A 26,505-nucleotide genomic window follows, 5' to 3' on the forward strand; every position below is an offset into this window, starting at 1 on the left:
GTGTTCTCAACACTCAAGAATAACTCTTCTGCTTCATTGGCCTTGCCCAGAAGCTTCAGAAATCTCGCAATAAAGGACATTAATCGGCATCTGTCAGTGGCAGTAACCTCAAAAAGTCTGCGTTCCAGCACTCGAATGGAAAGAAAAGTAAATAATCCTAAAGCATATTTGGAAGGGAACACAGAGTGCTTACCACTTCATCTTGATGCACGTTAAATATTAAATACATTTTCTATATTTCACTGTTTCTCTCTCAAAGCATCAGCACTTTGCTTTTATTAAGGTTTACATATATTACCAAGTATCTTAAACTACCACGTGAAAAATAAGTCAAGGCCTTCAACTAATCCTCATATGTAAATTTGGAAAACCAGAGAGTCGAAAAAGAGCATTTCTCTAGCTCAATCCATATATTGTTGTCATTTGTATTTGGGAGTGATTTTCAGGCAAGAAATAAAAGGCGTTTAAATTTCTTATACAATTCTGCCCTCTGCTGCAACTGTCTTGAATTAGTAGCTTCAGCAGAAAGAACAAAATGTTAAAAGAACAAAATAGGGAGCATACCTATGTGTGTGTGTGTGTGTGTGTGTGTGTGTGTGTGTGTGTGTGTGCGCGCGCGCGCGCGCAGTTATACCTTATCATATACAAATGAAAATATACAGAATTTTTGAACTTGAAGACTCAATTAAATACATGGTACCACACAGTCATCATTTTCAGAATTTCTTTCCAAACATTCCAGTATCTAAACTTCTACGTTTGTCCATTTGTTACATTTCAAACTGTTGTGCCTAATGTGTCCGACACAAGTATATTCTTATTCCTCATCTGTTCCTTTGGACAAACTGCAGGCAACCCAGACCTTGGCTACCCTCTTGCTTTCTTTCTGCCAACCTTTCTGTGGATCCCCATTCATGCACGGAATAAATATTCAGTGAACACCAATGTGTCAGGCAGCATTCCAGGCTCTGAACACCAAGCACAGCAGACGAGCGTGCAGCCCTCAGCATCAGGGAGGCCGCCAGGAGCCTCTGAACCATAGCTATGATGCCTTGGGTTGGGGAGCAAAAACTAAACAGAGCCAGGGGAGAGAGAGCGCTGAGGGCCAGAGTCCAAGACATTTGTCTGCAGTGGCTGTCTGAGCAAAGGGGCCTGAGGTGGGTAAAAGAACTGAAGGGTGGAGCTAAGTGATGCGGGACCCTAAGAACCAGAAGTGGCTGCTCAGAACAGGCAGAAAAGGGCAATGTGGACACAAAGCTAAGGGACAGGATCCTGTCTAGAAGTGGGACTTTCGCACATTCCAAGAGGGCTACTAAGTCCAGACTCCTGTCAAGAGCTCAGGTTGGGATGGATGGTGTTCATCACTAAGGGGCCATTCAGCACCCACACCATGCCTGGTGTCGCTCCAGGCACTGGGGGTACAGCAGTGAACACGAGAGGTAGAGCCCTGCTTTCAAGGAGCTTATACTCCAGCAGCTGGGAGGGTCAGAGGCAGGGGAGAGGGGAGCAGAGACAGACAATTTTAAAAAGAAACAAGACAAAGTCTGGTAGCAGTAAAAGCTATGCAAAGAATTAAAACATGTTAACATAACAGAGACTGACTAAGTACAACGTTAGATTGGGAGGTCACCCTGAGAGGGTGACACTGCAGCGAGATCTAAATAACCAGAAAGAACCAGTACTACAATGAGTGGGAAGAACATTCCTGGCAGAGGAAACAGCTGGTGCCAAGGCCCAAAGGCAGAATGTACTTGAAGGACAGAAAGAAAGCCAGGGTCTTACAAAATGATGCTACCCAGCCATGGAAGGGCCAGATTGTATAGGGCATTGTAGGCTAAACTGAGGAGTTTAGATCTTAGTATAAGTGCAACAGCAGACTAGTGGAGTTGTCTTAATCTGTGAAGTGACATGATCTGGTTTACATTCTTAAAAACTCATCTTGGCTACTATGCAGACAATGGACTTTGTAGGAACAAAAATGAAAATAGGAAGACCAGTTCAGAGGCTGTTACAACAGGCCAAGGGAGAGGGGATGGTGGCTAGGGCTCACTAGAGGGATGCTAGTGAAAAGCCGAGGTTAGTATGACACCTCTAACCTCTCCTCTTCAACATCATCCTGGGAGTCCTAGCTAGTGCAATAAGACAGGAAAAGGAAATAAAAGAGATATATATATATATATATATGGAAGGAAGAAATAAAACAGTCTTTCTTCACAAATGACATGATAGTCTATGTAGAAAATCCAAAAAAATAAACAAAATACCTCCTGGAAATAATAAGCATTTATAGCAAGGTTACAGGATACAAGATTAACATTCAAAAGCCAATTGTGGGACTTCCCTAGTGGTCCAGTGATAAAGAATCTGCCTTCCAATGCAGGGGACGTGGGTTCAATCCCTGGTCGGGGAAATAAGATCCCACATGCCGTGGGGCAACTAAGCCTGTGCGCCACAACTACTGAGCCCACACGCCTCAACTAGAGAGCCCGTGTGCCACAGCTACAGATCCCACATGATCTGGAGCCCGGGAGCCGCAATTAGAGAGAACACATGCACTGCAAGGAAAGATCCCACATGCTGCAACTAAGACCCAACGCAGCCAAAAGAAAAAAAAAGGCCAATTGCTCTCCTATGTACCAGCAATGAACAACTGGAATTAGAGATTTAAAACATATTACTATTTATAATAGAACACCAAAAATGAAGTACTTAGGTATAAATCTAACAAAATATGTATATGATCTATATGCATAACACTACCAAAGTCTGATGAAAGATATCAGAGAAGATCTAAATAAACAGACATACCATGTTGATGGATTGGAACGCTCAGCACTGTTAAGATACTTGACCTATAGATTAAATGCAATCCCAATAAAAATCTTCTATAGATGTCCAACCAACCTTTGACAAAGCAGCAAAGACAATTCAATGGAGATTGTCTAATTAACAAATGGTGCTGGAATAATTGGACATCCATGTGTAAAAAGAATTAATCTAGACACAGACATTACACTTTCACCAAAAAATTACTCAAAATTGATAATAGACCTAAATATAAAATGAAATACTATAAAACTTTTAGAAGGAAATGCAGAAGAAAAGCTAGGTGCCCTTGGATTTGGTGATGAGTTACAATACCAAAGGCACAATTCATGAAAAAATATTAAGTTAGACTTTATTAAAATTTAATACTTCTGCTCTGTGAAAGCCACTATTAAGAGAACGAAAAGACAAGCCACAGGGGCTTCCCTGGTGGCGCAGTGGTTGAGAGTCCGCCTGCCGATGCAGGGGACACGGGTTCGTGCCCCGGTCCGGGAAGATCCCACATGCCGCGGAGCGGCTGGGCCTGTGAGCCATGGTCGCTGAGCCTGCGCATCCAGAGGCTGTGCTCCACAATGGGAGAGGCCACAACAGTGAGAGGCCCACGTACAGCTAAAAAAAAAAAAAGACAAGCCACAGATTGGGAGAAAATATTTGTAAAATATATATCTGATAAAAGATTTCTATCCAAAATACACAAAGAACTCTTAAAACTCAACAATAAGATATGTAAAGATGCTCAACATTATTTGCCATTAGGGAATTGCAAATTAAAACAATAAGATATCACCACACACCTATTAGAATGGCTAAAATCAAAAAAGTTGACAATACCAAATGCCAGCAAGGATATAGAACAACAGAAACTCTCATCCACTGCTCATGGGAATGCAAAATGGTACAGTCCCTTCAGAAGACGATTTGGCAGTTTCTTATAAAGCTAAGCATAGCCTTACCATACAGTCCAGCAATCATGTTCCTAGGTATTTACTCAACTGATTAATAAACTTTGCATGAAAATGTTTATAGCGAACGTTTGTCCTTCAATAGGTGAATAGGTAAACTGTGGTACATTCATACCCTGGAATATCATTCAGCATTAAAAAGAAATGAGGGGCTTCCCTGGTGGCGCAGTGATTGAGAGTCTGCCTGCCGATGCAGGGGACACAGGTTCATGCCCCAGACTGGGAAGATCCCACATGCTGCGGAGCAGCTGAGCCCGTGGGACCGTGGGCCATGGCCGCTGAGCCTGCGCGTCCGGAGCCTGTGCTCCACAATGCAAGAGGCCACAACAATGAGAGGCCCTCGTACCCCCCCCCAAAAAAAAAAGAAATGAGGTGTTGGGATTTCCCTGGTGGCACAGTGGTTGAGAATCCGCCTGCCAATGCAGGGTACACGGATTTGATCTCTGGTCCGGGAAGATCCCACATGCCGCAGAGCCACTAAGCCTGTGCTCCACAACTACTGAGCCTGAGCTCTACAGCCCGCAAGCCACAACTACTGAGCCCATGCGCCACAAATACTGAGTCCGTGGTCTAGAGCCCGTGAACCACAGCTACTGAGCCTGCGTCCCACAACTACTGAAGCCCGCATGCCTAGGGCCCGTGCTCCACAATAAGCGAAGCCACCGCAATGAGACGCCTGCGCACTGCGACGAAGAGTAGTCCCCGCTCGCCGCAACTACAGAAAAAGCCCGCGCGCAGCAACAAAGACCCAACGCAGCCATAAGTAAGTAAGTAAATAAATAAATATATTTCTACTACTAAAAACAGAAAGAAAGAAATGAGGTGTGAAGCCATGAAAACACATGGAGGAATCTTAAATGCATATTCTTTGCGGGCCTCTCACCGTTGTGGCCTCTCCCGCTGCCGAGCAGAGGCTCCGGACGTGCAGGCTCAGCGGCCAAGGCTCACGGGCCCAGCCGCTCTGCAGCATGTGGGATCTTCCCGGACCGGGGCACGAACCCGTGTCCCCTGCACCGGCTGGCGGACTCTCAACCACTGCGCCACCAGGGAAGCCCTTAAATGCATATTCTAATCACAACTGTGTATAACATCCCTGACAGCTTAGAGAAGGGCAGTGATGGTGGAGGTGGACACGTTTGAGAAACATTTACGAAGTAAAAACTGCCAGGACTCAGTGATGAAACGTATTTGGGGAGGGGATAAAGGAGAGAAAAGTGTCAAGGATTACTCCAAGGTGGTAAATTGAGAGACAGTCCCTGGAACAGACCCTGTTTTGGAGGGATGTTCATGAGTTCAGTTTTAGATATGTTGGGTTTGAGGAGCTTTGAAGACCTCACTCAAGTGGAAAGTAGGTCGTTGGGTATGTGAATCTGGGGCTCAGACGATAAGCATGGCTGGGGAAATAAATGTGTGAGTCACACACACATGAACAATCACTAAAGCCATAGACACAGGTAATATTCTTACAATGGAATTAATGAATGAGAGAAGAGCCTTAAGGAATTCTAACACTTAGAAGCCAGGTAGAAGAGGAGGAACTAAAAAAGAGACAGAAAAGCTACAGCCAGAGAGATGGAAGATGAACCATGGGAGTATATACCAGTAAAACAGAGACCAGAATGTTTAGAAGAGGAGGGCCAGGTCAAAAAATCCATTGACGGGGCTTCCCTGGTGGCGCAGTGGTTGAGAGTCCGCCTGCCGATGCAGGGGACACGGGTTCGTGCCCCAGTCCGGGAAGATCCCACATGCAGTGGAGCGGCTGGGCCCGTGAGCCGTGGCCGCTGAGCCTGCGCGTCCGGAGCCCGTGCTCCGCAACGGGAGAGGCCACAACAGTGAGAGGTACCGCAAAAAAAAAAAAAAATCCATTGACGCTAAGAAGTAAAGTCAGACAAGGACTGAAAATGTTCTTTGGATGACCTGTTCGTGATCTTGCCTATTTTTACTGAAGTGTTCATCATTTTCTTATTGATTTTAAGAGCATTTTTACATATTAGAAATATTGCTATTAATCCTTTGCCTGTTGTGTGTGTTACAAATATTTTTCCCAGTTATCACTTGCCTTGTAGTTGTGTTTCTGACTTTCTCAGAGTTGATTTGTGTTGTTTTGTTTTACATATGGGAACTTCATGTGTTTATTTAGACAGATTTATCAATTATCTTCTCTTTCATGATTTACTCTTTTGTTTTCTTGCTTAGACTCATCCATATTTTCTTATAGTTTTCTTTATATAGAATTTCACTTTCTTATATTTAACTCTAATCCTCCTGGAATTTATTTTGGTGCAATGTTTCAGGTAACTTAACTATATTTACCAAATAGTGTATCATTATCACAGCACTATTTATTCCATAATCCATCTAATTTGAAAAGCTTCTATCATTTACTAATTTCTTATATCTGCACCTGAGTCTGTCTGAGCATTCTATTTTGTTCAACTGAGCTATTTTGCTGCCAGTAGCATTTTTAAAATTATTATTATTGCTTCATAATATGTTTAAATAACTTGAAATTCAAATTGCCCTCATTATTTTAAACTCTTACTCTCGTATATTTTTTCTCCAAGAATTTTGGAATCATTATGAAAATTTAGAAATGTTTTCATCCCATTGGGGTTTCAGTTAGAATTGTCTTACGTCTATAAACCAATTGGGGAAGAACTGACAGCTTTATAACGTTGAGTTGCCCCATCCTAGAATATGGTATGTCTCCCTACATACTGAAATCTTATCTTCTGTAATTCTGAAGCTTTTTTATAAGAATAAAGATTGTGCACATTTCTTATTAAATGTATTCTTAGATATTTCATATTTTCTGTGGCCATAGCAAATTGTGCCTTTTATTCTTTTAATTTTTCTGTAGAGAGATTTTGTCCCATTTACCCAAAATATTTAGAGATTCTGGAGGTAGCAAGGGCAAAGATTCATACATTAATCATGAAAAGCTGGTGTTTTCCCATGTACTACAATCTTCTGACAAGATCCTGGAATGTAATGCATTTATCCTTTGCCCTAATAGGAAAGCCTGCCGCTTAAACAAAGATGATTCTCCTCACCCCACCCCATCCACCACCTGGAGGGCAGCCAGCCAGCCATCTGTCAAGACGGAGTCAGGCTGGGACTCATCCTTCTGCCACATCTTCTTCTCACCTTTGACATTGTCCAAAAATGCAACTGCAGCCAGAAATGGGTTTTCTTCAGTTTGATGTGACCCAGGGCTCCAGCCAAAATCAAAAGTATCATGTTGAAGAGAACCTATAAAAACTGACCTGACCATTAAAGTTGTCTTCTTGACTCAAAGACCTCTCTACTGGCCTATCAATCAGAGGTGCAGCTTCCCCAGCCAGCGCTGCTGGGTAGGGTAGGGGTGGGTCAGGAAGCATCAAGGGAGAAGCGAGTCCCAAACTCAAAACTGCGCATCGTTCCAGGAAGCCAAGAAATTAGGCTTCCCGTTCTTGCTGCAGCCACCAGAGGGAGCCAAACCACACAGTCGGGAGGGAGAACTGAGAACAGGGTATACAGAGCAACAGCCTGGTGGACCAGGAGAGATGTCAGACTGTCTTCCACCCGCAGTCAAACTAATGCCACTGGGCACTCTTAGAAAACTCTCACTTTTAAAGGAACCTACCAGAAGCAGATAGGGGTCAAAAGTATAAGTAGCTTATTTACCTTTCAGAACAGAATGCAGATAAGGAAGAAGGAGCCTCAAAAAGAGAATTCTTAATCATCTCCCGCATGGGGAGGGAGGCTAGGCACTGTGGTTGCAAGGATGCTCTGAAGTCGCCATGAATCGGAGCTTTCTTGCTACTTGGAAGTGTGCCTACCTGGAAAGCTCCTCTCCGCCAGGCAGCAGGATCTGGCCCTTCCTTCCTCAGGTCACTTCTCCCCGCTGGTGGATTTGGGGAAAGGAATCTCTGTCCTGCATCCACTCCCCAGCTGGGCCAGTCCTGCCTCGCAGTCATGGCTGGCTCTACCTGTGCTCTTGGCCCTAAACCCCTGCTCCCATCAGGGCGCCTCGTCCCACCTGGGCCTGTGCTTCAGAAGGCAGTGGCTTCCCGAGGCTGCTTGCTGTCCCCTTTCTGACCCACACTGCCCTAAATGTGCAACACGATGGGTTCTCCCTCCTGCCCCCAAATAGTTTGTAACAGACTTGCTAAAAATGTAGGGGCATCAGAGCAGAGTTTCAACATGGCACAGAGAAGAAAATCATTTAAAATGGAATATTAGACACTCAATTGAATGCATTTAATTGATATCCATCCTCACTTTGGGAATTTCTAACTCCCTAGTCTCCTGGTTTTCCTCCTATCTCTGTAACCCCTCTTTCTCTTCTCCTCACTGCGTCCTTCTCTGCTCACCCCTCGGAGTTTTGTCCTAGGCCCACCTCCCTTCTTCCTGTCCCTGGATGCCCTCATCCCCTCTCCTGGCTTCAAGGCCCACAGTATGCATGTATCCCTGGCCCGGCTGTCTTTACCTGAGCCCAGAGAATATCTCTTCCCAACATTCTACCATCACTCCAAACTCAGCACAGCTTCTGTCCCCTAAAGCTGCTCCTTTGGGAGTGTTTCCTGTTTCGGTTGATGGCCAGTCGTTCAAGTCAGAACCATGGGAGGCACCTCTGACTCCTCCATCTCCTGTACCCACTTCATGATCAAGTCCCGTGGATTCTACCTCCCAACCTTCCCCTGCGTCCCCACTGCCTCCCCCTTGTCAGAGCCAACATCGCCTCTCACCTGGGTCATTACCCCATCAGATGTCTGGCAAGCCAAGCTTGTCCCTTTTTTATTTCATTCTTCACACCGCACCCAGAGCGAACTTTCAAAACCAAACCTGGCACCATCTTGCTTAAACCCTCGGTGGCTTCCCACTGCTCTTCAGATCAGAGCCAGATCCTTAGCTTGACCCTCCATACTTGGGTGCCTGCCTGCCTCTGCAGCCCCGGGACTCCCTTCATGCCCACCTCTCACGTGCCCATACTGGACTTGTTCAGTCCTTCATGCTCACCACTCTTCCTCCCGACTCTGGGTGGCTGTTCCCTCTGCCCTTTGTCCAACCAGCTCCCACTCATCCTCCAAGTCTCAGGTGAAATGTCACTGCTTCAGGGTGACGTCCACTGTCCCTGAGGCCAGGTCACACGTCCCCGCTCTAGGCCCTGTGCCACCACTGTGTAGCACTCCCCTCAGGCCGAATTTCTCCACAGTGTCTATCTTTTGCACGCCAGCAAAAGCTCCATGAAGGCAGGAACCACGCCTATCGTGTCCATCGCTGTATCCCTGGCATCTAGCATCATGCCTGGCATAACCTAGGCACTCAGAAAAGACTGCTGAATTAAGTTGGAAGAGTGGCAGCACTTGCCCAGACCTTTCAATAAAGAGGGCAGCTCTCCTGAAATCGCAGACTATAAAACAGGATTTCTCGAAAACCTCATTGGAAGAATATTCCAGCTGCACCCAGGAGGGCAGATTGACTCCAGGTGTGTGCAGCTGCGTAACCATGAACCATGGCAGAAAACCAAATGTTTGAGGAGGCCCAGGCAGCCAACTGGACCTCCTATGGTTACTATATGGGATTCCTGCTGTAATTAAACCTTGTTCTGATGAATCTAATGCATCTTCTGTTGCTTAGGTGGTGATACTTGGCCTTGTGATTTGTACTTTTAGCAACCCCAAAAGGAAAAAAAGGAACCTACACAGTCCTGGAGGGACTTCAAGGATCCCCCGCACCCCCAAGCCCCGCACACACACGGCCATGGGCTGACTCTACCAACCCGGTGGGAGGTAAGACCCAAAGGTGGACACAACTACCACACGCAGTGACGTAATGACAGCTTCGCTTCATGAAGATTGACCAGAGAGGGGAAATGAGGGCCAGGTAGAGATGACAGAACGGACATGAGAGGCTCTACGGAAGTAAAATCTAAGGACTTGGCCTTGGTTGAACATGAAGGGTGAGGAAGACGGAAGGTGTCAACGGCAGTGATGGAGGCCAGGACTCCCTGCTGAGCAGGCCCTGGGGGCCGGGGTAACACAAGAGACTAACCAGTGGCATCTTAGTTGATTGTACAGACAACAACATGCTTGCAGAATCACCAGAAGGGCCCTGTGGATGGCTCCAGCCTAGTCCAAAGGGACACATTCTGAACTAGGTCCATTTACGTCTTGAAAATCCTCACACATTGAAACGTTAGGCAATTCCCTCCCACTTTCAACCCAGCCCCTGGCCCCTTCCATCACCATGACACCCATGTGATGACAAGCTACTAATAGTATTATTGCTTGATCAACGTGTAGCATTATCAACTAGAAGCATCATCAGGAAGGACTTCTACCCCACCTTGGAGATCTGATCTTCACCGGATCTGAATGAACCGGTGTCGAATGAATATATGAATGGATGTGTCTTGCTCAAGGGAACCATGGAGACCTCAATGCAGCGCTTAGCAAAAGGAAAAGCGAAATCTGCCGAACACGATATAAAAACGAGACTTACGTAGGACTTGAGAGAAGGCTGCACAAATCCTCCCAGCAGCCACTCATCTTCATGTGCCAAGGCGGCTCTTGATACACTCTCCAGAAAGCCGTTTGCCTTTGGAAGTATTTGACCAAGATTCGGTGGAGATGTGCTCTCTTGTGATTCGTTGGGTTCTGAAAGGCATATGGACCGCTCTCTCTGGCGGGAGTGATTACACCTATTTAAAAATCAGTTACAGTTACTTTGCTATAGAGCAGAAATTAACACAACATTGTAAATCAACTACACTCCAATAAAATACTTTTTAATTAAAAAAAATTTTTAATAAAATAAAAATCAGTTACAGTAGAACACATCTGACTTTTTAGCCTATGAAGACACTATAGCAAACAGATAACAGCTCAGTGGCCATAATTAGAGACAACAAAAGTCAAGGTAGCTGGAAAAAACCCTGAAATATTAAAAATGTATCCTCTTAGAAGGCAGTCAGAATTCATCAAGAATTAGTTACAGCTATGATCACTGACCTAGACTCTGAGAAACTTTGTCAGCATGTTGACTTTTCATGTTGTCTGCCCCCTCCCCCAAGGAAACATTTGTAACCTACCTTTCAGTTTTAAATATACACCATGGTTACTGCTTAAGTAAGCACTTTGAAATATTTGAGGGCATGCATTTTGGAGAAGTTAATCTGCTGCCTGCATCTCATATACGGCAAGGGGTAGCCGAGCAAATTGAAAGCAAATTGGATTTTGGAGCCAAGATTACTGTACTGCGTTTCCAAAGAGAAATGGTTCCAGTAGATCATAATACCCAGAAACAACCTTCTCTAAAAAAAAAGGTTTTGCTTAATTCAGTCTTGGTGACATATATTCTTGAAAACTGAAATAGAAGTATTTTTAATTTCCTGCTTGACACTTTTTCTTGCAAGACAAATGGGACGCACAGCTGGATGACACGCTAAGCCCAGCTCTTCAGAAGAAATATAACAAAAAGGGAGCCCATTGTTCAAATTACCATTCTGCATTTCCGCTGAAATGAATTTTAGGTCATCTACTCACTTGGAGAGGCGCCGTGCTAGCTGGTCTAAAATGTGCAGATCTGCCCAGATGGCATGTGTGGTGCTTAAAAGACAACTCCCCTCCCCCAATGGGTGGGGCAAAGGCATTTTGTGGGTAGTAAATTGGTAAAGTGGGTAGGGAAATGAGAGAAAAAGAGAACTGGGACAAATATTACCCTGACTCCAAGATTTGGAGTGTTAAACACAATGCTTAAAGTATACAAAAACATTTTCGTACTGAACACTGCATTTAATGTTATCTTTTTACAACATAACCTCTTGAGGAGGATATGGAAACCCCTGTGCTGGTTAATTTTACATGTTCACTGACTGCGCTAAGGGGGGCCCAGATAGCTGGCAAAACTTTACCTCTGGGTGTGTCTGTGACGGTGTTTCTGGAAGAGATAAGCATCTAAATTGGTGGACTGAATAAAACAGATTGCCAGCCCTCACCAAAGCAAGTGGGATGAGGGCCTGAACAGAAAAAAAAAGCAGAGGACAGGCGAATTTGCTCTCTGCTTGAGCTGGAACATTTATCTTCTTCTGCATTCAGACGTCAGCACTCCTGGTTCTCGGACCTTCATGGACTGGGACTTAGACCACTGGCTCCCCTGGTTCTCAGGCCTTTGGACCTGGACTACAGCTGTATATCCCGCGGGCTTTCCTGGGCCTCCAGCCTGCGGACAGCAGATCATGGGACTCCTCGGCCTCCATAACTGCATGAGCCAAACCCTCATAATAAACCTCTTTCTATAAACCTGTGTATCTGTATAGTGTCAACAACAAACTGGCACTTGCCAGCTACCTCTACAAGGATCAAATCATGAGCCGCTGCAGCTGCTGACCATCAACACCCCCTGAAAGGCGTTCAGATCAGGAATGAGGCCCTCTGTGCTCTGGGAAAAACTGGCAGAACAAGTCATCAGATGGTCAGATATTTTCAGGAGAAGATTTTATGAGCCCAATTCTTGCATCTCCTCGTATCTAGAAAAGCACTAAAATCCTTCATGGTGACGTCTGCGCCTCGTGACTAGCAGTAACCTTCACGAGAGTAGCAGAAACCTTCTGCAGAGAATGTGTGCTTGGTTGCATGTACTCCCCCTTCACCAAAATCACATGTATATTGACCTGACCCCCTACCTCTTCGGAGCAGTTTCTCAGAGCTCTCTGAAATGCTGTCTCCTGGCCTATAGTCCTCATTTTGCCCCAAATAAAACCTAACTTGCACCTCTCATGTTGTGCAGTTTTTTTAAGTCGACAGTTTTATGGCGACCATGAAAGGACCCAGAGTGGACTTCTCTCCTTTGCCTGAACTCTGCAAGGGACCAGAGCCTTGGTACCAGCAGAGTCCCCTTGTACCCATCCGCCGCCTCAGAGAGTCCAGACAAATTTGGGTGAATCTCTCCTGGTTCTCGGATCTCCCATATTGGCTGATGATCCAGAGTTGTAGCTGGCGGTGTAGAGCAGGTACCTGCCTCTCCCAGTTGAAAGATACTGGCGGGGAGGGCAGGGGGCTAGTTGAAAGATTCCAGGCAATACCCACCCAGGTGAAAGATACTGGGGGGGGGCACTGGTTGAAAGATACCAGGGTTTGCCAGTTGTAGGAGGCTGAGTGGTCTGTGCTGAGTGCTGGATCAGCTGAGAGGCTGATCTGATGCTTTTCCTCAAATCGGCTGCCTTAATAGAATTTGTCAGGATAAAAGTGAAGATATTACATTAGAGCTTTGCTCTGAAGAAAAGGGACAAGTTTTCTCCTGGCCGGTTACTGCTTTCTCAGGCAACTGAGAAATTTACGGGAGTGATGGACGCAGAGTCCTCATACCATGCAGTGGTCCCATAGGGAAGGCCACTCATTAATTAAAACACTTGCTCGTAGGGGGGCTGCAGGATAAGAATTGGCCATTCAGGCCATCATCAAAAAATCTACGAACGATAAATGCTGGAAAGGGTGCGGAGAAAAGGGAACCCTCTTGCACTGTTGGTGGGAATGTAAATTGATACAGCCACTGTGGAGAACAGTATGGAGGTTCCTTAAAAAACTAAAAATAGAACTACCATATGACCCAGCAATCCGACTACTGGGCATGTACCCTGAGAAAACCATAATTCAAAAAGTGTCATGTACCACAAGGTTTACTGCAGCACTATTTACAATAGCCAGGACATGGAAGCAACCTAAGTGTCCATCGACACATGAATGGATGAAGAAGATGTGGCACATATATACAATGGAGTGTTACTCAGCCATAAAAAGAAACGAAATTGAGTTATTTGTAGTGAGGTGGATGGACCTAGAGTCTGTCATACAGAGTGAAGTAAGTCAGAAAGAGAAAGACAAATACCGTATGCTAACACATATAAATGGAATCTAAGAAGAAGAAAAAAAAAGGTCATGAAGAACCTAGGGGCAAGACGGGAATAAAGACACAGACCTACTAGAGAATGGACTTGAGGATATGGGGAGGGGGAAGGGTAAGCTGGGACAAAGTGAGAGAGTGGCATGGACATATATACACTACCAAACGTAAAACAGATAGCTAGTAGGAAGCAGCTGCATAGCACAGGGAGATCAGCTCGGTGCTTTGTGACCACCTAGAGGGGTGGGATAGGGAGGGTGGGAGGGAGGGAGACCCAAGAGGGAAGAGATATGGGAACATATGTATATGTATAACTGAGTCACTTTGTTATAAAGCAGAAACTAACACACCATTGTAAAGCAATTATACTCCAAAAAAGATGTTAAAAAAATATATATATATATATATGTGTGCTTGATTACATGTACTCCCCCTTCACCAAAATCACATATATACTGACCTTCCCCCCACCTCTTCAGAGCAGTTTCTCAGAGCTATCTGAAATGCTGTCTCCCGGGCTGTAGTCCTCATTTCGCCCCAAATAAAACTTAACTCGCAACTCTCATGTTGTGCAGTTTTTTTAAGTTGACAGTTATCACCTACATTGTCACAACTCCATCTGTGTCAGCTACGGTTACAAACTGGCAAGCCTGCCAGTTATGACACTTAGCATTTCTACTGAGCAGTCTTTATTAAGATTTCCAACATCAGATTTGCACGTATGGGTGTGAGAGGGTTTTCTGTATGGTGGCTGTCCTGCCACACAGTCACACACACATGAGCCAGCCACTCATTACTCACCTGACTCTCAGATTTTTTCCACTGTAGCTGGATTTCCCACTGGATCAACCAACTCTAAAGAGATCCTTAAGACCACGGAGAGAAATGACAGCAAGGTCTACCATTCAAAATTGATTTCCTATGCTAGGATTGGGGAATGAGCCCCTAATACTTGCAATCTTTCAGCAGAGGCAGCTGTTCAGACCCAACTGCACAAGCTTCCTGCAAGGTTTACCCCAGTTTAACCAAGCTCTTCCCGTACCTGTGGCTGAGCTCCCTGGGCCTGAGTGGGTGTCAGTGGGCAGCAATGGGAGGAAGAAAGTCACCTGGAAAAGGAGCAGTGCCTGGAGAGGAGGACCGGGCTTTCCTGCACAATCCTGGAGACGTGGGGATAGCCAAGGGCACAGCCGTGGGTGGCTCTACCTGAATGATTCTTCCCTGGGCACAGAGACCTTGTTTCCACCTCCTTGTAGGTGGGGGAGGGCACAGTAAACTTGAAGTTCACTTTCTTTGCAGAAATGCAAACTCTAGAGCAAAACAATGGGACAGGACGATATGCTGCAGCACCAAACCACGGGTCTTTCATTCCCAACATCTTCTGCTTCTCTCTCCGCAGCCCTGCCTCCCCATCACTGCTGCATTCTGATTCACTTAGAAGAAGGTTGTTACAGCAGAAATGAAGAGAGAAAAACTCAGGTTTCAAGAGACTTCTGAAGCTCATGGTAGAGCCAATGGCTCACGAGAACAAGCTTGGGCTCTCGAAAGCCTGATTGTTGAATATCAAAAGACAGATTCCTGGCCAACTCCTGGAATAATTTTTTTTTTTTAACCACAAAAAATAGACTCAGACAATTACAGGAAGATCTAAAGATTATTTTCCCCACACAGGAAGAAAAGAGATTTTGCTGAACTCAGAAAGGTGTTAAAAAAGAGACAGAGACAGAGAGAGAGAGAGAGAGAGAGAGAGAGAGAGAGAGAAAGCAATCAAGTTGCCTAAGTGGGTTTCTGAGAAGGGGCCTGTGCCCTCCCCTGAACCCAAGGTAGCTTGCAGCAGGGAGAGACTGGCCTCTGGATGCTTCTGAGACCCGACAGTAGGGAGGACCTGAGCTCTGCTTCCCATCGGAAGCCTGGAAGGCAGCAGCTTTGCAGATTTCCCAATGCCACCAGGAAGAACCAGAGAGGAGAAATGGCTGTGGGGACAGTGGGGGAGACCTATAGGGCCTGGGCCTCCAAGTGGTGCAGTGAGTGGTGACATTCTCTGTTGGGAATGTTGAGTACCTACAAGACTGTAGGCTCAAGAAGAGTGCAGAAGGGAGCTGAGGGGTGCGTGTGAGGATGAGGGAACATGGCAGCAGATGGCAGCACAGATGGAACAACCCAAGAACAGACGCGACCACAGGAATCCCCGAGGATGCCAAAAATGGGGGCACGTCGGTGTCTGTGGACCATGTGGAGCCACGACCCCCTTGGTGGAAGATGGCAGGAACAGATGACAACCAAGGACACAGCACCAAGGCCCTCAGACCTAAGCACAACCCAACAGGGACACAGCAAGGTCACAAAGCCTCACTTGACTGAAAAAAATCCTGAATTGACTGAAAACAAACTACACTGATGAGATTAACCTGAATTAACCCAGTTTCTGCCATCAGTGGGACTGTAGGCTCAAAAGAGAGATTAAATTGAAGTACAGAAATAATAAAGGCTCATTCCTTAGACCCCTGAGAAATGTGACTGAAATTTGTACTTAATACATCTCTCCTTACAATCAATACACACACCTCCCTAGATAGGGCTGCCAGGTTTAGCAAATAAAAATATAGAGCCTCCAGCTAATCCAAATTTCAGGTAAACAATAAATCCATTTTTGGCATAAGTATATCCCATGGAATATTGGGCCATATACTTATACTCAAGATTATTTTACTTACCTGTAATTCAAACAGTTTTTAGTATAAGTATTTCCCATGCAATATCTGGGATTCACTTATACTAAAAAGTTATTGGGGGCTTCCCTGGTGACTCAGTGGTTGAGAGTCCGCCTGCCGATGCAGGAGACACAGGTTCGTGTGCCGCGGTCCGGGAAGATCCCACATGCCACGGAGCGGCTGGGCCCGTGAGCCATGGCCGCTGAGCCTGTGCGTCTGGAGCCTGTGCTCCACAACGGGAGAGGCCACAACAGTGAGAGGCCCGCGTACCGCAAAAAATAAAATAAAATAAAAGGTTATTGGTTGTCTGAAATTCAAATTTAACTGGGCATCCTGTACTTTCTCTGACAATCCTCTCCCTAGACCCTCCTCCCTGGGTGGAATCTTTCTACCTGTGGAATCGTACCAGATTGTTAATATTGGCTAACGCCTACCTTCTCCTGAAGCCACAGTGTCTGAATTTGCCTTTTTTTTGTTTCAAAGTCCAACTATAGTCTTCAGTCCAGCATTTCAGAATCAATTCCCAGAGCTCCTGAATGGGGACCACCCCCAAGTACTCCTTCAGACACTGAAACTCATTTCAGTAGATTCTGCATTCTTTCAGTTCATTTGCCAGGACTGTGAGTTTTAAAGGACTCAGGTTTGGTTTTTTCCTCAAGCTGTGTCTGTTCTGTCAGAAGGGGTCTTTGCTGGGAAGGGGAAGATACTGTCTAAAGATATGTAGTTTCGCTTCTTCATCTTCTGTGCTGATGAGCTCCACCGTCCTCATGTCTGGGGGGCACACAGTGACTTGTAGGACAGGCTGGAGGAGACAGTGCTCATGATAAACTTGCAATGAGGAGACAGCAAGCCTGGCAGCCAGGAAAGGTCTTTTGCCTGACAGAAAGAGTCAAAGGCAGTTGAAAATGTCACAACTTTAAAACTACTTTGCTGATAGTTTTTAAACTTAAAGAGTAGGTGGTGGAGAAAAAGGAACACTCCTACGCTGTTGGTGGGAATGTAAATTAGTGCAGCCACTATGGAGAACAGTATGGAGGTTCCTTTAAAAACTAAAAATAGGGCTTCCCTGGTGGCGCAGTGGTTGAGAGTCCGCCTGCCGATGCAGGGGACACGGGTTCATGCCCCGGTCCGGGAAGATCCCACATGCCACGGAGCGCGGAGCAGCTGGGCCTGTGAGCCATGGCCGCTGGGCCTGAGCGTCTGGAGCCTGTGCTCCGCAATGGGAGAGGCCACGACAGTGAGAGGCCCGCGTATGGCAAAAAAAAAAAAAAAAATAGATTACAACATAATAGGGTGTGTAATTTCATTTACATGAAGATATCCACAGGAAAAAGGCTTAACAGTGGTGAGGCTGTGAGTATATTTAATTTTCTATTTTCTTCTTCTTTATCATAATTCCTATGAGAAACATACATGCTTACATAATTCATAATTATGCATGTAGAAGTTTTAGAGAAAATGCTTCACAAAGTAATGACTGATACTAAGAAGGATTAGAGGTTCCATTGATCCAATATCACTTCAAACAGAAGAAAAACTAAAGATAGCAACCAATCAATGGGATTTGGTATGGGCAAAATCAGTATAGACAAGGCAGATCAAAATATACAACCTAAAGACCATAGTAGGGGCCCAATAAATGTCTGATCAAAGTATAAAATAGAGGGGCAGAACCATGCAGGAGTAAAGGCCAGCTTCTAGAACAAGGCTGCCCACACCTGAATTCCAAGTCCACCATCATCTTAGGACTTTCAACAAGTCATCTAATATCTCCAAGTCCAGTCCCCTCTGTGCAAACAGGGATGATGGTCACAATCTCTCTATCGCAGGGTTGTTGTGAGAATTAAATGTTAACATCTCTAAAGTTCCTAGAATGGTACCTGGCCCACTGTAAGTGTTATATAAGTATTTGTTCCATAAAATATTCAGCAGTCGCTAGCAGCAGTGCTGGCTATAACTACAGATAGGCAATGCAATGGAATGGTGCTATGTACATTCTAAATTAAGGGGTTTTCTTTTTATTAAATAGTAATAAAATAGGTATTATTTTAAAAAGAGATTACCTTCTCTCCTGAAATCCCATAAATGCCAACCAATTCTTTGATTCCATCTAGTACAAGTATACATGGCCTTACACTGACGGAAGCAATGCACACTTCTACAAGAAGTGAAAAGACCAAGATATCTGCATCTTCATTGAGAATATCAGTCTCAAGCTGGGTACCTACAGCACAGAAATGTGCTCAAATCGGCTGAAAATGTTTCCATCATTGCTAAAACATGTTAATGGGATGAAGAGGCAGAAGGGGTTGGGAACAATGAGTGCTACTCACAGCTGTACAGCTGACACATATACTGACAGGTGTGATTAGCAGCCTCAAAATATTCAGCCCCAAACAGGTGATGATATTTACCACCGGATGTCTCCTATGTATTTTCAGGATTTTATATAAAAGAATATTCTGTATGATCCAAAGCACTATTATCACTTTCCAAAATGCAAATGTTGATCATCACAAAGAGTTGGATGGGAAGAAAGAGAAGTCAGGCTCTGTGACCTGTGAAGCTTCAGCAGATCCTTAACATCAGGTGCCTCCTTAGGGGGTCACGGCCACCACCCTGGGTGGTCCAGCAGTGCACACACACAACACCTCCCACCCACCACCTAGCCTCTTGGGTCCTGGCCCTTTTTTTTTTTTTTTTTTACTGGTCCATTTTTAAACCTAACACAACCAGTCCTAAATTTCTCAGCCCATAGTAATGGACTCCAGAGCTTGGATTCTGGAAATTCCCAGGGAGAATTAAGTTATGAAGCAGCAAAGAATAGAGGAAGTAATTTGAGAGGACCAACTTGCAGACTGTGATTAAGTGACATAGTAGCAGCAACCCCAAATTATAATCAACTACCTAATATTCTAAGAGTACTTTATTACATACAACTTCCGCCTTGCTTTTAATTTTCAAAAGCAATATTTTTCGAAGAAATTTAGGCATGTTAGGATCTAGAAAATCAAGTTATGCAGAGAAGCTGGAATGGATTAAATTTCTCAGACGTATGAAGATGCTGTTAGAGTCATTGAGAGTAATTAGGTTTAACAAATATTTATTGGTTGCCTATTATGTACAAGGTTCTGTGCTAGACGCGTAGGAGATAGACGAGATAAAATGATCTATAATATAAAGTCAAAAGCTAAAGGAAGTGGAAATGGGGTCTGTAGACACAGTTTAAGGCAGAATATGAGTCTGAAGGCTACTGGAGTTTGATGCAGACCCATCACAATAAAGAAAATCTTCATGCAGGAGACATTGGGAATGAGCCTCAGAGAACACACAGGTAGAGTGGAGGGCAAGGCGGTCTCAAGCAAGACAAGGCAGGGAGGAAGGCCTGGAGGTAGGAAATCCCATGAACATCCAGAAACCAGGAAGTCACTTAGAGCAGTGGCACTCACCAGCGGCGTTCAGGGATTCTAGACATCCCACAACACAGCCAGTCACACACAATGAAGCTCTGTCCCGGGGTCTGCCTTTCAAACGTTCTGTCAGACAGTCACATGGTGTGTGTGTGGGGAGGGACTTTATAATCACTAACCTAGAAACAGCTCTATTTTACACATAAATGCAAAGTGCTTCTCGCATGGGTTTAAAACACGCTGAATTTTCTAAGAACGTAACTACCATGTGAGACTGATAGAAGCTTATATGTTGTTTTGTCTGAAATGATACCAACATTTGTTCACCATTTCAGAAAATCACACCCTGAGAGAATACTGCTCATGATGTTTGTGCCTTGAATACAGCACACCCACGTCAGTCTAGACCATAGCTATTGCTTTCAGGGTCGTTTCCCACACAGACGCAGGCACTAGCCTACTCCACTGTGTCGTTTGTTGGAATCATGTCTGCGCGTTTACATGTTGAAATACATATTATTTTATAATAAATTACTTTCTCTGTCTTTGTCCATTGTATTACAGTAGAGAGTTGCACTGATACTTTTTTTTTTTTTGCGGTACACGGGCCTCTCACTGTTGTGGCCTCTCCCGTTGCGGAGCACAGGCTCCGGACGCACAGGCCCAGCGGCCATGGCTCACGGGCCCAGCCGCTCCGCGGCATGTGGGATCTTCCCGGACCGGGGCACGAACCCGTGTCCCCTGCATCGGCAGGCGGACTCTCAACCACTGCGCCACCAGGGAAGCCCTGCACTGATACCTTAATTGAGGTATCATTATGCACCCTCATTATGCACAACATAATGATTCAATATTTGTATTCATTGGGAAAAGATCACCACAGTAAGTCTAGCTACCATCCGTCACCACACAGAGTTATAAACGTTTTTTCTGGTGATGAGAACTTTCGAGATTTACTCTATAGCAACTTTCAAAAATGCAACACAGTATTGTTAACTAAACTATAGTCACCATGCTGTACATGACATCCCCATGACTTATTTTATAAGTGGATTATTGATTTTTAAAGATATTTTTATATCAGAAAATGACCACAAAATCAATGACTTGAAAGTCATATACGAATGTGAGATATAAAGGAGAAGGCATCAAAAAAGGCAGAGTTTCAGCTTGTGTCACACAGTTAAAAATATTTTTCAAGAATGGGAAGAGAAAAATTAATCTTGATGCTTCATCCTTTGAGTTTAAAAAAACATTTCAAATATGAGCAATGTTGAGATGTCAGGCCTTCGATGACAGAATTTTAGAACAAAAGGGGTTCTTGCAGATCCTCTAGTCTCATCTAAACCCCTCATGTCGCAGATGAGGACACCCTGGCCTAGAGGTGAAGGGACTTGGACACACAGATGATCAGGAGCCTTTAAAGCACTTATTCTTCCAATAGCTTTTCTCCAAACAACAAGGAATTATGTAAAGACGACTCCATCTGAGTCTGCAAGCTGTGTGGGTCAACATTTCTCGCGCAATCACAGGTGGGAGGTGTGGCTTGTCTGTCTCACAAAACCGGTGTAGAGGTTAAATAACAAAACGGAGGTGAACGAATCTGAAAAAACATACACAGCCTGACAATCATAAAATGTAATATCACTAATAATAATAAGCAAAAAAAAATTCTAAGAAAACCGTATTTAAGGATGATTCTTGTTGATTTCTATCCTTGTATACGAAGGAAAACATGTTCAGTGTTTTTAAAATCACATCTTGGGTGGTTAGAATGATTTCTCCTCAAAATGACGTTGAAGACAAAGTCAGTCAGCATCACTAGTATTGGAAAATGATCCTCAACATTTCTCTTTATTCTGGCAGAACCAAACTCTCTCTACTAAATGACAACACCCTGTCGCCTAATTTAAATGGTAACAGCTTAACTGTTTAAACACCCAGTCGGGATAGTTAAATTAATGGGGAAAGAAAAAAAGTTAATTGATGCAATTCCATGATACTTAGTAACAAAGTGGCTTAGTGATTGACTAACTTTTTCTCTTTTGGGCAGTGTTGTCCTACTGTCTCTCATTATTCAATATGGATTTATTGAGAACCTTCTATGCGTCAGGCTCTGTCTGTGCCAGGCACTGAGTATGACAATAGCCAATAAAATAGACATGGTTCCTGAACACACAGGACTATAGAGGGAGACAATAAAACATAGAATGACAGGACCAGGTGTGAGTCACCCAAGGGCCCAGAAAGGCAAGCTGACAGTATTTGCAGGGAGACATCCACGTAAACTAGAATACACTGGGACTGGGGCTATCCTTGCCACCTGATCAAAGTTAGGGGTGAGGGAGAGAGGCACCCATCAGCCCCCCTTCTAGAGAGGGTGACCTTTAAATAGGGCTGTAAGAGATGAGAAGGATTTCCCTGACCTGAGGAAAGGGGAGGGCATTCCAGGAGAAGGGAACTGAGTGGGCAGACTCAGAGGGATGGACATGACCGGCTGCTCCAAGGAAACCATCCCCTTGGAGCAAAAGGCTGGAGAAGTCAGCCGAGCCCAGGGCACAAGGGTCTGGCAAGGGCTGCCAAGGATTCCTGCTAGTATTTCCACCCGCTCCACAGCAATGACCTCTCTGCAGACTCTCCTGATAATCGATGCTGGCAGAGGACCCCGATGGAAATCATCCAAAAGAGAGAAATGTCCCTCTGTTGGCTCAAAGGGGCAAGACAGTGCAGTAATGAGGAGTCGGGGCTCTGAACACAACAAAGACCGGAGTTTGAACTCCCTGCTCTGCCCACGTGTAGCTGTGTGACCCAGCCATCCGTCCCATCTCTTTATCTGGGACAATAATGCTGTCAAGGGCTTACTGAGAGCATTAAATGAGATGTCAATATTTTATGGTATGTGACACTTAATCATACAGTAAAATTTACTGACTAGCATTTTTTCCTCTTAAAAATTAAGAACCTGGCTATAGACTATAACATGGTTTGAAATGCTATGTCTGCATGATAAGTTAAAATGGAAAATTTATAATTTGTGCTCCAAAAGCTTATTTAGAATTTTTCTTGCACTGTTTTGTATAATGCAGAATAATGATTTTATTTTTACAGGCTTGGAGATCCTAACATTTACATATCTTTATTTTCATATGTATAGTTATTTTACTTTAAATGACTAAATAAGCTATTTTATTTCAAACACAGTTGAGTTGGTTCTAATTATTGAACTGTCTATGCACTGTACGTAGCAAGCATTTTTAATCTATTGTGTACAAGTGGAGAGGGTAACTGTATTTCACAGAAGCGTAACTGTGCTATTATATCAAGAAAGACCTCTTGGGGGCTTCCCTGGTGGCGCAGTGGTTAAGAATCTGCCTGCCAATGCAGGGGACACGGGTTCGAGCCCTGGTCCAGGAAGATCCTACATGCCGTGGAGTAGCTAAGCCCATGTGCCACAACTACTGAGCCTATGCTCTAGAGCCGGTGAGCCACAACTACTGAGCCCACGTGCTACAACTACTGAAGCCCGCGCGCCTAGAGCCTGCGCTCCGCAACAAGAGAAGCCACCACAACGAGAAGCCCGTGCACCGCAACGAAGAGTAGTCCCCACTCAACACAACTAGAGAAAGCCCGCGTGCAGCAACGAAGACCCAATGCAGCCAAAAATAAAAAATAAAAAAAACAAGAGAGAGATGCTGATGAAGCCCTTAGCCACAGCACCTGGCACTTGAAAAGCCTTTAATAAATGGAACTCCGGTACTTTCCTGGTGGCGCAGTGGTTAAGAATCCGTCTCCTAATGCAGGGGACATGGGTTCGAGCCCTGGTCCGGGAGGATCCCACATGCCGCGGAGCAACTAAGTCCGTGTGCCACAGCTACTGAGCCCGCACTCTAGAGCCCACGTGCTGCAACTACTGAAGCCCACATGCCACAACTACTGAAGCCCACGTGCCTAGAGCCTGTGCTCCACAACGAGAGAAGCCACCGCAATGAGAAGCCCGCGCACCGCAACAAAGAGTAGCCCCCGCTCGATGCAACCAGAGGAAGCCCGTGCACAGCAACAAAGACCCAACACAGCCAAACATAAATAAATAAATTTATTAAAATAAATAAATACATGGAACTCCTTGTTAGTCAGGGCTGCCACCAGGGTCCGGAGGAACAGGGCAAGGAAACATGTAAGTAGGAAAAGCGGTGGCTCTACTTTGACCTTCTGTGAAGCCTGTCACGGAGGGGATGTCAGCTGCAGGGCAGGCAAGGGCACTTGGGTTGGGAGAGCTGGATACGGGTGGGCGGGCAGTTCTCCTCTGCTAGATCCCTTTATCCTGGCCAGCGAGGGTGTGGGTGGGGAGCAGAAATGTCAGCTTCACCCAGGGGCGTTTCAGCATCCCCACTAGGGAGGCGCCCAGGCTCACAGCCTACGCAGGAGCTGCAGCTGTGGACAGCTGAGGCGGGCACGGGAAAATGCTCTCTGCAAAGAAGCTGAATCTGCTCGTGACCTCCCAGGCCCAGCTGTGCTCTCAGCAGCCGCTCCTACTCCCCTGCCCACGTCTACCTCCCCGGGGGAAAAGCCAGCTTCGTAGCCGAGGCAGTGATGCTAAATGATGCTGGAGCCAGCCGGCCCTGCTTGTCCTGTTGCTTAAATTTTTTCAGTGAAAAGCTTCTGGAAATGCAGAGGAGTCCCAGGTCCACGAGTATCACTGCATAAAGACTCCAGCCCTGTCCCTCACGTAATTTAATAAATATGTGTCTAGTGATTTGTCATTGATGTAAGCTCCACGTGGGCACTTACCAGGCTTACCTAACTCACTGCTGGATAGTTAGTGACTGGCACGGTACCTGATCGTAAATTGTTGATTGAGTGAATGAAATGAAATAAACAAACCTGACACTCAGGTTCAGCAAAGCAAGAGGATCAGTCTGAAAACCTATTGAAATAGAAAACCTATAGCAGGATCATTACATAGTAGTTACTCCATAAGAATTCCATCTCCATGACTATGAGTTAGGAATCAATGCCTTATTGCTTTAGTCATCTCACCATCAAATCTGAATGGCAGGATTGGATTGGATTTGATGCCCCACTTTCACCTTTGCCCGCTTTCAGTCTCTCATCAGCCAAGCCACCAGAGTGAACTTATCAAATGTCATATAGGTCACTGCCGTGCTCAAAAGAAGTAAAAGTCTAAGCCCTTACAATGATGCATGAAAACAGACAAGACCCTCCTCTCATCCCTTACATCTCCAACCTCACCCCATCACCCTCCCTACAGCTCTGACTTCCTTCCAGCTGTCTGGCCTCCCTGCCGTTCCTCCAGCCTCAGGACCTCTGTTTGCTGTTCCCTCTGTCTGGAATACTCTTCCAACTCATATTGGCAAAGCCCGTTCCCTCACCTGCTTCTAGCAGTCACCCAAATGCCACCTTCTCTCCTACCAGATGGCCTATTCCCTTTCAGGGTTTCATCTTGCTCCATGGCACTTACAGGCATCTAGCCTACTACATATTTTCCATATGTATCATGTCTGTTGCGTGTCTCCATTATACAAGCTCCATGGAGGCAAGGATGTTTGTCTTTTGTTCATTGCTGTATCCCCTGTGTCTAGAACATGTTTGGGCACTTAGCAGGTAAAAACCAATGAAGGAAAAATACAAATATAATATACCCCCATAAATAAACTAGGGTCTTAATGATTTCTTCTCAAGAACAAACAGAAAATGGAAGCATTGCAAAGCAAACTGTAGCTCCCTTCAAAAGAGAAAAAATAGAGAACGCTATTGCTCTAGATGGTTGGTTATTAAGAAAATGCTTTGAAACTCCAAAAGAACACCCTTTCCTGTTAGCTGCACACACTATTCAGGAACTTACAATACGAGGTGTTATTTCCAAATGGCAAAGCCCTGCTTCCACACAGCTAATCTCAAAGGACTTATTTAATTGCTGTGTTTTGATTGGGCACAACTGGAGTTGTGTAATTGCAATAAAATTTATTAAATGTCTCATCCACTCTGAAATACTTAAAATTATAACCTAAGTGAGATATAATTCACATACCAAAAAAATCCACCATTTTAAAGTATACAGTCGGTTTTAGTATACTTAGTATATAGTAAATATCATCACTATCTAATTCCAGACCATTTTCAGGACCCCAGAAAGAAACTCCAGACCCATTAGGGGTCATGTCCCGGTTCCCCTCTACTCTCATCCCCTGACAGCCACTAACCTACTTTCTGTCTCTCTGGACTTGCCTATTCAAACCTAAGATTTTTAACAGATGACATATATTTCATACTCTTGTAGTTTCAAAAACCTTGACTGAGCGCCATGTTGTTTTAACCAATTAAATTGTCTTCCTCTTGGCATGGGTTCCCAGAACCACAAGAATGTTCGTAGCTCTACACATCATAGTGAGTGCTGAGACCGTGGCAGACATGGTGGAGCAAACCTTGAGCCACCCTAGCCACTGTGAGTTTATTTCAAATCCCCAAACTCTCACAGAATAAATGAGATCTGTAATAAGAACTGGAGGATGAGGATGGAAGAAAATAAAATGATCCCAAGAACCTCCCTATTTCTAGGGTTGAGACTGGAAAGGACACCACAGACAAACCCAATTCTTTCCTCACGCCCCCGTCTCTTCATGCCTGTGGGTGGTGAACAGAGCATGTCAGCACCCGGAGTGGGAAAAGATATGGGGGTTTTAATGCAGACGACAC

General features: G+C 44.9%; 1 protein-coding gene across 4 annotated transcripts in view; it reads right to left on the reverse strand.

The window, feature by feature from the left end:
• LOC117201143 (putative tetratricopeptide repeat protein 41) overlaps positions 1-26,505 on the reverse strand; it is an 81,449-nt gene that overhangs the window by 36,037 nt on the left and 18,907 nt on the right. For all 4 annotated transcript variants that reach the window (XM_049694732.1, XM_049694731.1, XM_049694729.1 and 1 more), the window contains one exon: positions 10,275-10,473. In XM_049694732.1, the coding sequence (XP_049550689.1) occupies positions 10,275-10,473 (199 nt within the window). The remainder of the gene's footprint in view (positions 1-10,274; positions 10,474-26,505) is intronic.

Source organism: Orcinus orca, chromosome 11, assembly GCF_937001465.1.
Source record: "Orcinus orca chromosome 11, mOrcOrc1.1, whole genome shotgun sequence".
In the NCBI taxonomy this organism is placed as follows: domain Eukaryota; kingdom Metazoa; phylum Chordata; class Mammalia; order Artiodactyla; family Delphinidae; genus Orcinus; species Orcinus orca.